We start from the raw sequence: 16,067 nt of genomic DNA, 5'->3' as shown, positions 1-16,067 counted from the left end.
ACCCCTGTGGTCCTTTATGTGTATGTATGTATATATATATATATATATATATATATATATATATATATATATATATATGTGTGTGTGTGTGTGTGTGTGTGTGTGTGTGTAAGTATATAAATATGTATGTGTGTGTGTGTGTCTGTTTATAAATATATGTATGTATATATATATGTGTGTGTGAGTGTGTGTATATCTATATATATATATATATATATATATATATACATATATATATATATATATATATATATATATATATATACATACATATATATATATATATATATATATATATATACATATATATATATATATATATATATATATATATATATATATATATATATATATATATATATATATATATATATATATACATATATACATATATATATATATATATATATATATATATATATATATATATATATATGGGTCTGCCTTGTCTGATCAAAGTTTCAAAGCTTCGAAACCCATATGGCTGAGACCATCGAAGTTTTGAAACTTCAAACATTTTGAACTGAAATCGACGTACAGCACGGAATGGGAGATTTACCATTTTCCTTGCTGTAGTGCAATGTCGGAGTTTATATATTTAATTAACAGGGGGTGTGGGGGGTGCAGGGGGGGTTGCTCCCTGCAAACAATTAGAGGTGATTTTTTTTTGTTTAAGTGATCTGCTTTTGTTGTATTTTCAGAATTTCAAAACTTCGATCATATGGTCTTGGTCATGTGGGTTTTGAAATTTCGATCAAACAACGTAGACCCAGATATGTATATATATATATATATATATATATATATATATGTGTGTGTGTGTGTGTGTGTGTTTTTGTGTGTCTGTGTGTATATAGATACATATATATATATATATATATATATATATATATATATATATATATATAATTTGCAAGGTTATTATAAAAAACAGACAAACAAATAAAAAAACTATCATCAGTCTATCATTAGTGAAATCACAAGTCAACAGCACAGAATTTTGCAAGCTGCAATGCAACACTGAATTTGGCAGTAATAGGATGAGATGGGCCATGTTTACCTTGTATTCCTTTCAGCAGCAGATCGACTCCATTCTTATAAAAGTTGAAGGCTGCTTCATAATCCTCGTTCACCTCTTTGTCCAGAGCTTGGCGGATTTGTTTGGCTGCATCCACCAGGTAATCCCGTTTTCCAGTTTGTATTTTCCCTGAGCTGACCCTGTCTTGTCCAATCAGAGTTACACGTTTTTGGATCTGTTCCAGGTAAATGCGAGCCTGTGATGGTGCTCTGGAAGAAGGCTCCAAATCCTGTCCTTGTGGCCTCTCCCAGGGCACTTGGTGCATGGCTGACTGGCCGGCTAGAGCAGTATCTGCCTTTTCATTGTTTTCCTTCAGTGCACCAGCAGGTTAGTCAGGGCAGGTGAGAGCCTGGGAAATGGAAAGTGTGACATTAAAATAACCTGAAATCCAAAAAAAGCAAACAGCAACCTAAATATATTATTTTAAATTCAACTGAACTGCTTGGGCCTGCATAAATGAAAATAAACATACTAGCATTTCCATAGTTTGAAGAAGTTTAAAGATTAAATTATTTTATAAAATAAAGGTGAAGTGCAATGCAATGCGGAGATAAAGTAAAGTGTATTTTGTGAAAGACTACTTACATGTGAGCACAGCATAACAGTACGATAGTATGTGGTTACTATTTTCTGTTATGCTTCCTAAAGAGGAGTCTAGGAATTCTTTTAACCATCTGTACTTCCATGTGTAGCAGTACCAAAAAAAAAAAAAGGAGCGTCACCAGAAATCTAGACTTTAAAATAACATGGTGATGAGTTCGTTAAATCACACTTACATCAAAATAAATACATATTTAAAGGATTTATAAGACCACACAGCACTGACATACTTCACTAAGTATACCAGACTGAAAATGACTATTATTGTTTTAAAATTCGTCATCATAGTATTTCAAGATTCCATCTGGCTCTATCTGGGGCGCAGGGAAGGGAAAAATGCACAAGTGAGGCTAATGTAAAACTGATAATTCTTACTTCAGTTCTAATGAAAGCAAACATGTGTTTCAGTAAAATCACAGTAACGATCCAAAGAAGGTGAACATCCACAGGATTCTGGAGTCACAGACAGCTGTACGAACTGTGTATGTAATGCAGGATGTTGGAGAGATAAGGGTGCAGAGGTGCATTTTTTTCTTTTCAAATGGCAGAACAACACTACATGTAGCGAGCATGTTTATGTACAAATGTAAATCACACCTAGGAATAACCTAGATGTACAAACTATGTGCCAATGCACAGAGGAACTGTGGCAGGGCATCTGTGTCTGGGCGTTTGATTACAGAAAGGACCCCAAAAGCTTTCTGCACTTTTTTCTCCCTCCTGGGTAAGGGTGAACCACTGCAGACAGCCCACTAATGGTACTCGCTCACGTGGTCTTGTTTTCTTTAGAGTAGATGTAATTGATCCATAACAGTGACAGCCTTCTTTTGGAAGCAGAATATATAGCCAATGGTGCTGCAACTCTGCTATATTCTAGATCATTAGTAGCAGCAGCATGACCATCTCATAACTCTGCTACATTCTAGATCATTAGTAGTGGTAGCATAACCACCTCATAACTCTGCTACATTCTAGATCATTAGTAGGGGCAGCATGACCACATCATAACTCTGCTACATTCTAGATCATTAGTAGTGGCAGCATGACCACTTCATATCTCTGCTACATTCTAGATCTTTAGTAGGGGCAGCATGACCACCTCATAATTCTGCTACATTCTAGATCATTAGTAGTGTCAGCATGACCATCTCATAATTCTGCTACATTCTAGATCATTAGTAGTGGCAGCATGATCATCTCATAATTATGTTACATTCTAGATCATTAGTAGTGGCAGCATGACCATCTCATAATTCTGCTATGTTCTAGATCATTAGTAGTGGCAGCATGACCAACTCATAACTCTGTTACATTATAGATCATTAGTAGGGGCAGCATGACCACCTCACAATTCTGCTATGTTCTAGATCATTAGTAGTGGCAGCATGACCAACTCATAACTGCTACATTCTAGATCATTAGTAGGGGCAGCATGACCACCTCATAACTCTGCTACATTCTAGATCATTAGTAGGGGCAGAATGACCATCTCTTAACTCTGCTCCATTCTAGATCATTAGTAGTGGCAGCATGACCATCTCATAATTCTGCTATGTTCTAGATCATTAGTAGTGGTAGCATGACCAACTCATAACTCTGCTACATTATAGATCATTAGTAGGGGCAGCATGGCCACCTCATAATTCTGCTATGTTCCAGATCATTAGTAGTGGCAGCATGACCAACTCATAACTGCTACATTCTAGATCATTAGTAGGGGCAGCATGACCACCTCATAATTCTGCTATGTTCTAGATCATTTGTAGTGGCAGCCTGACCAACTCATAACTCTGCTACATTCTAGATCATTAGTAAGGGCAGCATGACCACCTCACAACTCTGCTACATTCTAGATCATTAGTAGTGGCAGCATGAACATCTCATAACTCTGCTACATTCTAGATCATTAGTAGTGGCAGCATGACCAACACATAACTCTGCTACATTCTAGATCATTAGTAGGGGCAGCATGACCACCTCATAACTCTGCTACATTCTAGATCATCAGTAGTGACAGCATGCCCATCTCATAACTCTGCTACATTCTAGATCATTAGTAGTGGCAGCATGACCATCTCATAACTCTGCTCCATTCTAGATCATTAGTAGTGGCAGCATGACCAACTCATAACTCTGCTACATTCTAGATCATTAGTAGGGGCAGCATGACTATCTCATAACTCTGCTACATTCTAGATCATTAGTAGTGGCAGAATGACCATCTCTTAACTCTGCTCCATTCTAGATCATTAGTAGTGGCAGCATGACCAACTCATAACTCTGCTACATTCTAGATCATTAGTAGGGGCAGCATGACTATCTCATAACTCTGCTACATTCTAGATCATTAGTAGTGGCAGAATGACCATCTCTTAACTCTGCTCCATTCTAAATCATTAGTAGTGGCAGCATGACCATCTCATAACTCTGCTACATTCTAGATCATTAGTAGTGGCAGCATGACCAACTCGTAAGTATTCTAAAATGAAGGCTCACATCTAAGAGGATGTACATTCATCCATGCCCCAAAATATCATGGTTTACCTAATAATTTCTCCACGATAAAGGTCAGTGCAGGCCGAAAGCATTCATGAAACCCAGCATGTAAGATGGATACAGCAGCACCAGTGATGCTGGCAGGTGGCACATGGGCCAGTACTAGCAGCTGTTTCACTTGAAATGTGAGTCTGGTATGTGACCCATTTTGTTCTGTAAGGTAGTAGAACTTGAATCATTGATTTAAGTGTTGGCTTAATTTAAAGGTTGCTGCCTTTCACCTGACCCTTAAGAAAATGCATCTTGATTGAATTTACAGTAGCAAATTCAAAATCACAGAATATATACTGTGCAAAATGGTGAGGTCATGCCATTCAGCTTATTATAGAAAAACAAAATGTCCAGTGCCCTTTTGGATTTATTAGATACTAGAGCCATAACAGGAACAAATGTTTTGATTTCCTATAGCCCACCTGTGCATGGATGGAATATAGTTGAGGATATGCATTGGCTCTCAACTATCCAGATATTTGCAGAATGTCCAGATTTTTGATATATACTTGGTCCATTTCTCATAAAATTGCAGTTTTCTGACAAATTACTAGCAACCCACTGAGAACTGAATATAATTGCAGATGTTTGATTTTCAGACTTAATATCCTTCAGGAAAGTCAAGCTAATGCAATACTTGTTATTCTATCAACTTTCCAAGGTTGTAAGAGCAATATTTAAAGTGTCCCTATTTTTGGGCCTTTGTCCCCCCATTATTTGTGGCTTTGTCCAGATTTCCTGCTCTAAGAGGTTGAGGGGTATGCCTTTGGGATTTGAGGGTGTGATTATTTGTGGTTTGTCCAGATTTCCTGCTCTAAGAGGTTGAGGGGTATGCCTTTGGGATTTGAGGATGTGATTATGTGTGGCTTTGCCCAGATTTCCTGCTCTAAGAGGTTGAGGGGTATGCCTTTGGGATTTGAGGGTGTGATTATTTGTGGTTTGTCCAGATATCCTGCTCTAAGAGGTTGAGGGGTATGCCTTTGGGATTTGAGGGTGTGATTATTTGTGGTTTGTCCAGATTTCCTGCTCTAAGAGGGTGAGGGGGTATGCCTTTGGGATTTCAGGGTGTGATTATTTGTGGTTTGTCCAGATATCCTGCTCTAAGAGGTTGAGGGGTATGCCTTTGGGATTTGAGGATGTGATTATTTGTGGTTTGTCCAGATATCCTGCTCTAAGAGGTTGAGGGGTATGTCTTTGGGATTTGAGGATGTGATTATTTATGGCTTTGTCCAGATTCCCTGCTCTAAGAGGTTGAGGGGTATGCCTTTGGGATTTGAGGATGTGATTATGTGTGGCTTTGCCCAGATTTCCTGCTCTAAGAGGTTGAGGGGTATGCCTTTGGGATTTGAGGATGTGATTATTTGTGGTTTGTCCCGATTTCCTGCTCTAAGAGGTTGAGGGGTATGCCTTTGGGATTTGAGGATGTGATTATTTGTGGCTTTGTCCAGATTTCCTGCTCTAAGAGGTTGAGGGGTATGCCTTTGGGATTTGAGGATGTGATTATGTGTGGCTTTGCCCAGATTTCCTGCTCTAAGAGGTTGAGGGGTATGCCTTTGGGATTTGAGGATGTGATTATTTGTGGTTTGTCCCGATTTCCTGCTCTAAGAGGTTGAGGGGTATGCCTTTGGGATTTGAGGATGTACACTGGGAGTTGATTAGACAGACTAGCCCATCATCTACAACATCAACCGCTGAAATCCTGCCAGTTAAGCATGACAGTCATAGTGAGTATGACTGGGTCCAGGCACCTAGGCGGTGCGACACCCACCTGTGAGACAGCTGGATGTGGACACATGGCAGGATGACATTTTAACTGCAGTGACAAAGGACTGTGGACAATTCCCTGTCAAAATTGAGGGAACCCCTACACCCTAACCACAGGTGGCAGATACAAACCACCACAGTGATACACTGTGCACCCCCTTAGAAGCCACCATGTGAAAGTGTTACTGGAAAATCCTGCTGGGATAGCATGCCACGTGGGCATGAAAGTGGTACCATGGAACCCGTGTGCTATGGGCAAAGCCTTTATTAATTGCATATGCAATGTGATGTGTGTTGTGCTTGGTGCATACGAAACCCAGACAGCATCATAATTTGTAGAAATGTGCCACAGCACGGAGGAAATCCTGCACATTAGTGTAGTCACACTTATGTTGTAAGATGTGCTTTAGGCGACGCTCCCTTACTACAATAGCCTTCTTACGCGGTGTTACAGGCATCCCCCGCAGAAGAGATTCACGTCGGGTATCCGTCAGGTTCTGCTCCTGCTGCAGAACACACAAAAGGTCAGCTAGCTGTACAGTAGGGCGACCCAGTAATACCTTAAGCCGACGATGCCACGCCTCCACCTGGTTGTTAGTCGTGGGAAGTCCATCTCAGAGACATCGGACACATTCCAGAACCGCAGAGGGTATGACGATGGCATTCGTGTCTGTACTGAACAGCGGGATGCATACTTGCGTGGTCGGCCTCGGACATAATGATGGTCTAGAAATACACCAATCGGCTGGGCACATTCTGGTAAGGAAGACACAATGTCCAGAAATGCAGGGACAACATCATCCAAAGGTAGGAATGCCAACGCTATCAGCTTGCGAATGGCAATGGAGAAAGCAGTGTCCGTGCCATAGAGGCGACAAGGTGGTGATGTTGGATCTGTCGCCAGATGATCTGTGCAAAATGGAATAGGCATCCCTTCAGAATACTCCTAGGGAATGCCTTCCGGCTGGCACGCAATTGCTGCCTTCTCAAAGTCAGTCATGATATACTGCGGTGACAAAGTGCATCCCTGGTCAGATGCCATACCCTCAGCACCTCCCACAAAGTGGTGTATGCAGACTCCGACTTCCGTGTCATGAGACAGTACACCAGGGTACGACCCTCATTGAGGTGGTGGTGCCAATACAGCCATGTAATGTATATAGCTGGCGACAGATATCGCCCGTGTGGGAAAGGTGCCATCACCAAGAACAAAGTCGGACCTGCACAGGTCAGTCAGGTTCTGTGTTGTAGTAAGTACTACCAAGGAAGCGGTACCATCCATATCCGACCTTCTCACGGTATGAAGCTGCCACTACGGAGTGGATACTGGCTGGCATCAATATCTGCAAGGGTTGCTGGAGGTGTAGCCATGGATGCCCGTGCCTGCTGCCGTACCCTGGTGATGCTTCTACGAAGGGTCGCACGACAAGGCATCTCCTGCAGTACATTGTCATCTGCTGTGCCTAGCACACTCTGCATTACCAAGCTTGGCAATTCATTACCAGTTACTGCCCTCTGCCGCAGTTCTGCTCGCAATGTAGCCACTTGTGCCATTGTTGCATCTGGGCGTGCTGGTGTGGCAGTGATTTCAGCAATTCCTCACCCTCTTCCTGCCGAACAGTGATGGCACGTCCTCTGCATGCCTTCGTTCTCCGCTCACTACATGCCCAGTACCGTTTTGGTGGTGTCTCACGTTCCAAATGGTAGAGGTACCCCTCCAACACCAGCATGGGTTTGCCACGTTGGCTGGGCACTGTGCTGTATCTGTTGCCAATCAGACCAGGGCTATACAGATACATACATTCCAGCATGGTTGCAGCACTTGTAGATGGTCTCTCAGAATCCATCACAGCCGGTGGAGCTTGGTATGGGATATACTACTGAACCTGGACACAGTCCCTTCCAGACAGTAGGCCACTCGGTTCACACCTCCTTGTCTTATACCGTGTGTAGTAACTCTGTCTGTCTCAATGGCCCTGTACAGCTTCGTGCACTCCAACCGTCTCAGACTGTCTCTCCCCTATGGTTGCAATGTCTGCAGTTAACACATCCCTGGGGTTGCCGTATGCTTGTACTCTGTTTAGAGTCCACGATGCCTGATTGAGCACAGGTTCTGTGTGTACTGTGCCAGCCCCTTTAACTCCCTGTTGTTGCTGCCAGCCAATCACGGTTTAGGGCTTGGTGTCTGCTTGAGTGGCAGATGTTACTTAGGGAGGTACCTCTGTCTTGCACCCTTGTCTTCCTACATGGGGCTGGGTACTTGTCTATACTCCTGTAACAGGGACAACGTGACGTGTTCAGCAGAAGCTGCATGTCTTACTGTGGAGTCGGGGATGGGTTACAGCTACTATATCCCCTGCTACTGGGTTAGTGTGTCATGCTTTACCAGGTTAGCATGTTCACACCTACAACTGCACTCAGGGGCTCTAGCAGGGTTGGTACTGTTTGTTGCAGGCATGCCTGTTATCTGGGTTTGTCCTATACTACAGACACCCTGCTGTGACATGCTTACTACTAGTACACAGACAGGTTATAGTGTGTGTGTTCTATTGACCCTGACACTGCTTTGTCTGTACCTTTAAGGGTTTACCTGACACATGACCTGCTTTTCTATGCAGCATTTCTCGGGTAAAGTGTGCTGTGCATTGCTCTACGTGCTGGGGACTTTACTTCCTGCTTCTCGGGGACTGTTTGCTGTGTTTGCGTGGACAACTGGGGCTGTGAGGGTAAGTAATGGTTTTATGACTGCTTCTGCAACTGTTTTGGGTGTATGAGTGCTTATGCAACTGTTTTGGTGTTATGACTGCTTCTGCTACTGTTTTGGGTGTATGAGTGCTTATGCAACTGTTTTGGGTGTATGAGTGTTTATGCAACTGTTTTGGGTGTATGAGTGCTTATGCAACTGTTTTGGGTGTATGAGTGTTTATGCAACTGTTTTGGAGCACTACCGTTGTGCTGTGTTTCGCGCCGATCCGCGTGTGTTTGCCGGCCGTGTACGCTGTGTGTTGACGGGCTGCGTGTTTGCCTTAGGGGCCGTCTGCTTTTGGCTGTTTTCACATCGCCGCATCTTTCCGCCGCGTTACTACGTTTCGGCAGCACCGCTCTACGGTTTAGCGGTGCTGCGGCCTTCTGGTTTCGGCGATGTAGCTCGCGGGCATTTGTCTCGCGATCTACACACCGGAACCCGAGTATGACTATATCCATGTTTTTTCCTCCACTCATTTTAATTATTTATTTATTTGCATTTGTTTCTGGGAAAGTCTTTCTGGGAACTAAAATGCCCATTTTTAGTGCAGACATGGGGAGAAGAACTTGAAAAGAAAAAAAAAAACTTGAAAGGAACTGACCCATTCTCAAAGTAAACACTTCTGGTGCAAAATCATGCATTGCAGAGATGGTATGGGGCAGATCATGCCATCTGCATCTTGATTTAACAAAGGTTGCATTTGGATGGTAGTGGCTGGACAGTTTCCTCATCCAGGTTAGCAGTATGATGTTGCAGCACCCTTCAGGGATGGATCTGCGGATGTACAGGCAGTTGGCTTAGAGAATTATGGAAACTTTAACAATCTATTTCCTGTAGTACAGTGGTGCAAGGTTTGACTCCCTTTTTAACATTAAAGGATTTAACAAGGTTTACAGTGGATTATTGCCCTTTAAGCTGCTTGAAACACTTTATAGGTTCATAGGTTGGTACTAGGCTATCAGCCCTAGGGCCTATACAAGCCTAGCCATAACAATTCCCTAGATATTTCTTCCCACAATATTTACTTCCCTGGACCCCTGTCTAGCAGGGTGACTGACATGATCCCTGGGGTGAATTTTCTATCTCCCATCCAATCGTCAAGGTTCCTTTTGAAGAGGGCTAAAGAGGTGCTCTGCTTGACATGCATGGGCAGTCTATTCCAGAGCCGGGAATTTTAGTTTTTATAGTATTTGTGAGTGTTTCAGCCCATTTTTCTCTAAGGTTTGACTCCCTCAGCTTCCACTGCCTAAGTGTGTGACTTTGAGCAAGTCACTTAACCAGACAGTGTTCCCGGGCTGGGAGCTGTTACATTGTTACATTACCTAACTGTGTAACTATGAGTAGTCACTTAGACACTGCTCCTGGGCTTGGAGCTGTTACATTGTTACATTACCTAACTGTGTAACTATGAGTAAGTCACTTAACCAGACCGTGCTCCCGGGTTGGGAGCTGTTACATTGTTACATTACCTAACTGTGTAACTATGAGTAAGTCACTTAACCAGACAGTGCTCCTGGGCTGGGAGCTGTTACATTGTTACATTACCTAACTGTGTAACTATGAGTAAGTCACTTAACCAGACACTGCTCCTGGGCTGAGAGCTGTTACATTGTTACATTACCTAATTGTGTGACTCTGAGTGCCTAAGTGTGTGACTTTGAGCAAGTCACTTAACCAGACACTGCTCCTGGGCTAGGAGCTGTTACATTGTTACATTATCTAAACATGTAACTCTGGTAAGTCACTTAACCAGACAGTGTTCCTGGGCCTGAAGTTGTTACATTGTTACATTATCTAACTGTGTGACTCTGAGTAAGTCACTTAACCAGACAGTGCTCCTGGGCTGGGAGCTGTTACATTGTTACATTACCTAACTGCGTGACTCTGATTAAGTCACTTAACCAGACAGTGCTCCTGGGCTGGGAGCTGTTACATTGTTACATTACCTAACCGCGTGACTCAGAGCAAGTCACTTAACCAGACAGTTCTCCCAAGCTGAGTTTGAAAAAGGTCCATAAAAGTCAGTGCTCAACTCCAGAAAACAAATATAAATAAAAATAATACAAAAAAAATAATAATACTGACATCCTCCTATATAATACATGCCCATGGCGGTCACAGTCATGGCGTCCAAGTCTGAGCACATTACAGCCTAGTTCCAACAGCCGTAGTGACCACACATGGTCATGACAGTAATCTGTTATCTTCTTTATGCAGCACAGGTACACAATGATGTTCTTACATTCACCACTGTAGTATTCTTAACATATGGGAATATGGGATTCCCTGCTGTGGAATCCCAATGTCCGGCCAGTCTGCCAAAGCCTACTGTTGATTTAAAGTATGCCGAACATCACCCAAATGCTCCTTGCATAGCGTAGGGCATAAAGGTGACATTCAGGCATACCATCTTCAAAACTTCTGGCTGCCAGTATGAACACTTTATCTAACTGTTGGTCTGTTTGCCTACGTCTGTTTTCTGCCACTTTGATTGCCTTTTCATTCTCTGGTGAATGCCTACACCTGTTTGCTGACATCCGAGCCATTGCAGACAAGTATCCCCCTGGGATTTTGTTTTTTCTTGGCCTTTTTGAGCTGTTAGGGGTTAATGTCATCCAGGAAGGGTAAATGCCAGTGCAAGAGACAGATTCCCCCATAAAGATGTCCATGAAAAGTGTCTTTTTTTGCCTAGGAGCTTCTTAAAATCATTCATCTTGTTCGGTTTGTCAGGTGTTCATCCCAGAAACCCTTTACAGTAGACTTTCTTCCCTTTACTTGTATCTTGAGAACCAGCATCTTAAGCTTCTCACTAAAGATACAATGGAAGGAATTCCCATCCTAAGGGTCAGCCATCGAAAAAGTCCTCTTTTCAGGAAATGTTTGCATTTCTCTGTTGTTTCCTGGCATTTTCAGTTCTCTGCTTTGCCTTTGGCCTTTCTACAGCCCCAAGGGTGTTCAGCAAATACCTCGCTCCTGTGATTGCTTTTTGCAGGCTTCAAGGGATACAAACATTTCCTTACTTGGACAACCTGCTATTTCAGGCATCTTCTCCAGAGATCTTGTTGCGTAATCTTCATTTTACTGTTTGCCTTCTTCACAGCCTGGGGCTCACAATAAACTTCAGAAAGCCTTCTCTGACTCCTTCGCAGGATCATGTCTTTCTGGGTTGAAGGATTCAGATGGTGCCAGTGCTGCCATCCTTGCCTCCTCCAAAGGCCTCAGCTCCACTTCTTACTTTCAGACTCTTCTTCCTCTTGCCTCCATTACAACCAGGGAGGTTTTGAGAGTTTTGGGTTTTATGGCTTCCACCATTCCAATGCTCCCTCTGGCCAAACTCCACATGAGGATGTCCCAGTGGTTTCTGAAGTCAGTGTGACTTTAACATGCACATCCTCTAGACTTTGTAGTTCCTCTTCTTCCTTGTCTCAAGATGGAACTTCACTGGTGGATTCAGCAGTTGTCTCTGAATCCAGGGCTCTCTTTTCACCCCCCCTCTTCACTCTCAGAACTATTCACAGATGCTTCAGATGTAGGATGGGGAGCAACATTTGGTGAAGGTACAGGGGTGTGGGTGCCTCGTCAGCTGAAGGAGCACATCAATGTCAACGAGATGAGAGCCCTTATGCTGGCTCTTCAGGCCTTTCAACCCTCTTTTCTCTCTGAGGCTTCTCAAGATATTCACAGACAATACCACCATTATGTGGTAAATCAACAAACAGGGGGAAACAAGATCTTACCTTTTTTATCAGTTGGCACTTCTGGTATGGGATCTTGCTGTCAAGTATCAACTAACTCTTCAAGCAGTTTATATCCCTTCAGATCAGAACATTGTGGCAGACACTCTGAGCAGGTCCTTCGCTCAATCACAAAAATAGATTCTTCAAAGGGATTTGTTTCTGGACACTGTCCACCAGTGGGGTACTTCTCAACTAGATCTATTTGTCTCCCCTCTGAACATACAACCTCCTCTGTTTTGTGCCGCAATCCCTAGGTCCTCTGGTTTAGAAGTTGGACATTCTCTCATTTTCTTGGAAGGGGATGTTTCTTTATGCATTCCCTCCCCTTCCTCTCATTCCAAAAGTCCTGTTCAGAATTCAACAGGACGCTCCCAAAATCTTGTTGGTGACTCCCTTTTGGCCGTGACAGCACTGGTTCCCTCTACTTCTGCATGTAGCCAAGAGCAATCATCACAGGTTACCTCACAGGGTGGATCTGCTCACACAAGACAAGGGATCTCTCATTCATCCCCACCTGTCCACCCTTGACACACTGGATGATAGGGTTTTGATTCCTCAGACATCTTTTTTCTAAGGATGTGCTGCAGCTCCTGCAGATGGCCAGGAAACCTACTACTAGGAAATCTTACTTATCCAAATGGAAGAGGTTTTCTGTTTGGTGTCTCTCTCGTAACCTGGACCCACTTACTGTGGATGTTCCTTTGGTTCTCTCTTATTTGTGTGAGTTGCTCAATGCTGGTTTGGCCTATTATTCTATTAAGACTCACTTATCAGCTTGTTCTGCTTTTCTGCCTTTAACTCCCCAATTAGCTTCTAGATTTGAGTCTCAACAATTTCTTACAGATGTCCTTAATATTAAACCTCCCAGGATGCCTGTTCCTCCTCCCTGGGATCTTAATTTTGTTTTGGAGAAATTGACTCAGGTTCCTTTTGAGCCTACTGTTTCAGCTTCCTTGCAGCATTGTTCATGGAAGACTGTTCCTTTGTTGTCTCTTACTTCTGCCAGATGGGTGCCTGAGTTGCAAGCCTGTATGGCTTTTCCTTCTTTTCTGATATTCCATGAGGACAGGGTGTCCTTGTATACTAATACATCTTTTATGCCTAAGGTGGTTAATGAGTTGTCACTTAATCAGTCTCTTCATTTGCTTACTTTTTCCCTTCTCCACAATCTGACAGTGAGAGGGTGCTGCACACTTTAGATGTGCATAGGCAACTCAGGGTTTATTTAGATAAGACTGAGGCTATTAGAAAATCTGATCAGTTGTTTGTTTCCTTTCATCCTAGGTCTTCAGGATTAGCTGTATCCAAGCAAACTATTTCTACTTGGATTTCAAAGTCTATTTCTTTTTGTTACACATTTTATGGCAAGAGCCTTCCTTCTTCTGTAAAGGCTCATTCTACTAGTGCTGTGGCTTTTGGTGGTTTTTTCAAGGGCTTGGAGTCTAATTTTATTCTTGGAGCAGCTACCTGGACTTGCATGCATACTTTTACCAAGTACTACAAGTTGGATGGTATCTCCAGCACTAGAGCTGGTTTTTCCTGGGCCATTCTTCATGGCTTGTTAGAGGGCTCCACTGCTTCTCCTTCCTCCCAAGTTTCATCTTGAGGTTTGGCACTCTCCCGTATGTTAAGAATACTGCAGTGGTGAATGCAGGGACACAGTATGGTTGTGTAAAATCTTACCATAACAGTAGAAGTCCTTGCCTTCACCTCTGCAGTATTCACTCCCTCCCTCCACCCCCCAATCCTTTTCCTTCCTGGATGTACAAGTTACCCCTTGGGTTTCCTTGGACTGGGGTTTCTACTGGGGCAATCAGGATGGTATGCCTGAACGTCACCTTTATGCCCTACACTACATGAGGAGCATTTGGGTAATGTGCAGTGTACCTTAAAGCAACAGTAGACTTTGGCAGGCTGGCCAGACACCAGACTTCCATGGCAGGGAATCCCATATGTTAAGAATACTGCAGCGGTGAAGGCAAGGACATCTACTGTTATGGTAAGATTTTACGCAATCGTACTTTTCTGTATAGTTTATATACCCCTCCATGCACAGATTAGGTTTTGCTTTCTGCAAGGGTGTAGTTGGATACTCTGTTGCCAACAGTTGTCAGTAATTCCTCTTATGAAGTGCAGCTTGGCACAAGTGTCCCCATCGTGTCAAGATGTAGGCATGCTCACTTGCCATGTGTCCCCATCGTGTTATGCTGTAGGCATGCTCAGTTAGCATTTGCATATTACCTATATGTTTTTGAGCATACACTGCCTGTCACATACTTCTATGATTTGTCTTCTGGTACTTATTTAATTTATTGTGTGCATATTGATTGTACTTAAAGAATGCTTATGCATATACTGTTTCATTTATATGTATAGAAATTTCTATCAGATGGATTTAAGTGCATTTCTTTGGTATTTATGCATCTGATGCCATTTTGTGATGTTGATGCTTTTGCCTTCCTGGTTGCAGGGTCATGGATTATGGTTATGTAGTCCTGCTGGTTCAAGACGTAGTTCATTGACCTATTTGTGTTATTTGTCAAGCTCACTTCTTGGAGGCAGTAATTTGTTATGTTGTTCAGAAGGAATCCCATGCAGGCCTTTTCTTGTCCTGGTCCATGAATAAACATGATGCTTATTATAATGGGTCTTCTTTCCTTCACTTGGACAATGACGTCATGTGTATACATCCTCGGTCATGGTAATATGCTGCTCAATGCACTGTGATATCATCCTCAGTGATACATCCTTACACAACAACATACCCAATTGTTCTTTGCTCATTCCTCTGCATATACTAGCACTTCTGAGGGCTGCAACGAGAAAAGCAATGCAGCTGTAGGCTTGCACTGCAGGGAAAGTGAGTCCAGAATGACCCAAACAGGAGCAGCTCCTTCAGAGTGTAACTCTTTACACTCGGCACACTCTGAAACTTGCCACATAACTGAATGGAAACTGCATATCAATAGGCACATTTTGCTGTATTTTTTAATTCACTGTATCAGCCTTTTTTCAGTTGAAATGACTTGAAACAAACAATGTAAGCTAAACTTTGGATAAGCATTTCAACAAGTGCAGTATGCATTCCAAATTGTATATTCTGTTACTGCTAATAACAATAGTTATTGTTTGGTATATACATCCATCTACACATTTAAGTCTACTTAAAGGTATACTATATACACTGACTTAAATAACCAGACTTTATACACATTTATTAAACATTGTATATCCTGTTACTGCTAATAACAATAGTTATTGTTTGGTATATAGATCCATCTACACATTTAAGTCTACTTAAAGGTATACTATATACACTGACTTAACCAGACTTTATACACATTTATTAAACATTGTATATCCTGTTACTGCTAATAACACTAGTTATTGTTTGGTATATAGATCCATCTACACATTTAAGTCTACTTAAAGGTATACTATATACACTGACTTAAATAACCAGACTTTGTACACATTTATTAAACACTGTATATCCTGTTACTGCTAATAACACTAGTTATTGTTTGGTATATAGATCCATCTACACATTTAAGTCTACTTAAAGGTATACTATATACACTGACTTAAATAACCA

The 16,067-nt window shown here is 42.3% G+C and overlaps 1 protein-coding gene across 2 annotated transcripts in view; it reads right to left on the bottom strand.

Moving 5' to 3' along the window:
• RPS6KL1 (ribosomal protein S6 kinase like 1) overlaps positions 1-16,067 on the bottom strand; it is a 491,164-nt gene that overhangs the window by 412,488 nt on the left and 62,609 nt on the right. For both annotated transcript variants that reach the window (XM_044064031.1, XM_044064032.1), the window contains exon 3: positions 1,061-1,427. In XM_044064031.1, coding sequence (XP_043919966.1) covers positions 1,061-1,343 — 283 coding nt within the window. In that variant the 5' untranslated portion in view covers positions 1,344-1,427. The remainder of the gene's footprint in view (positions 1-1,060; positions 1,428-16,067) is intronic.

Source organism: Protopterus annectens, chromosome 2.part2 (assembly GCF_019279795.1).
Source record: "Protopterus annectens isolate FY-2018-M chromosome 2.part2, PAN1.0, whole genome shotgun sequence".
In the NCBI taxonomy this organism is placed as follows: Eukaryota; Metazoa; Chordata; order Ceratodontiformes; family Protopteridae; genus Protopterus; species Protopterus annectens.
This window is presented reverse-complemented; position numbering and strand designations above follow the sequence as displayed.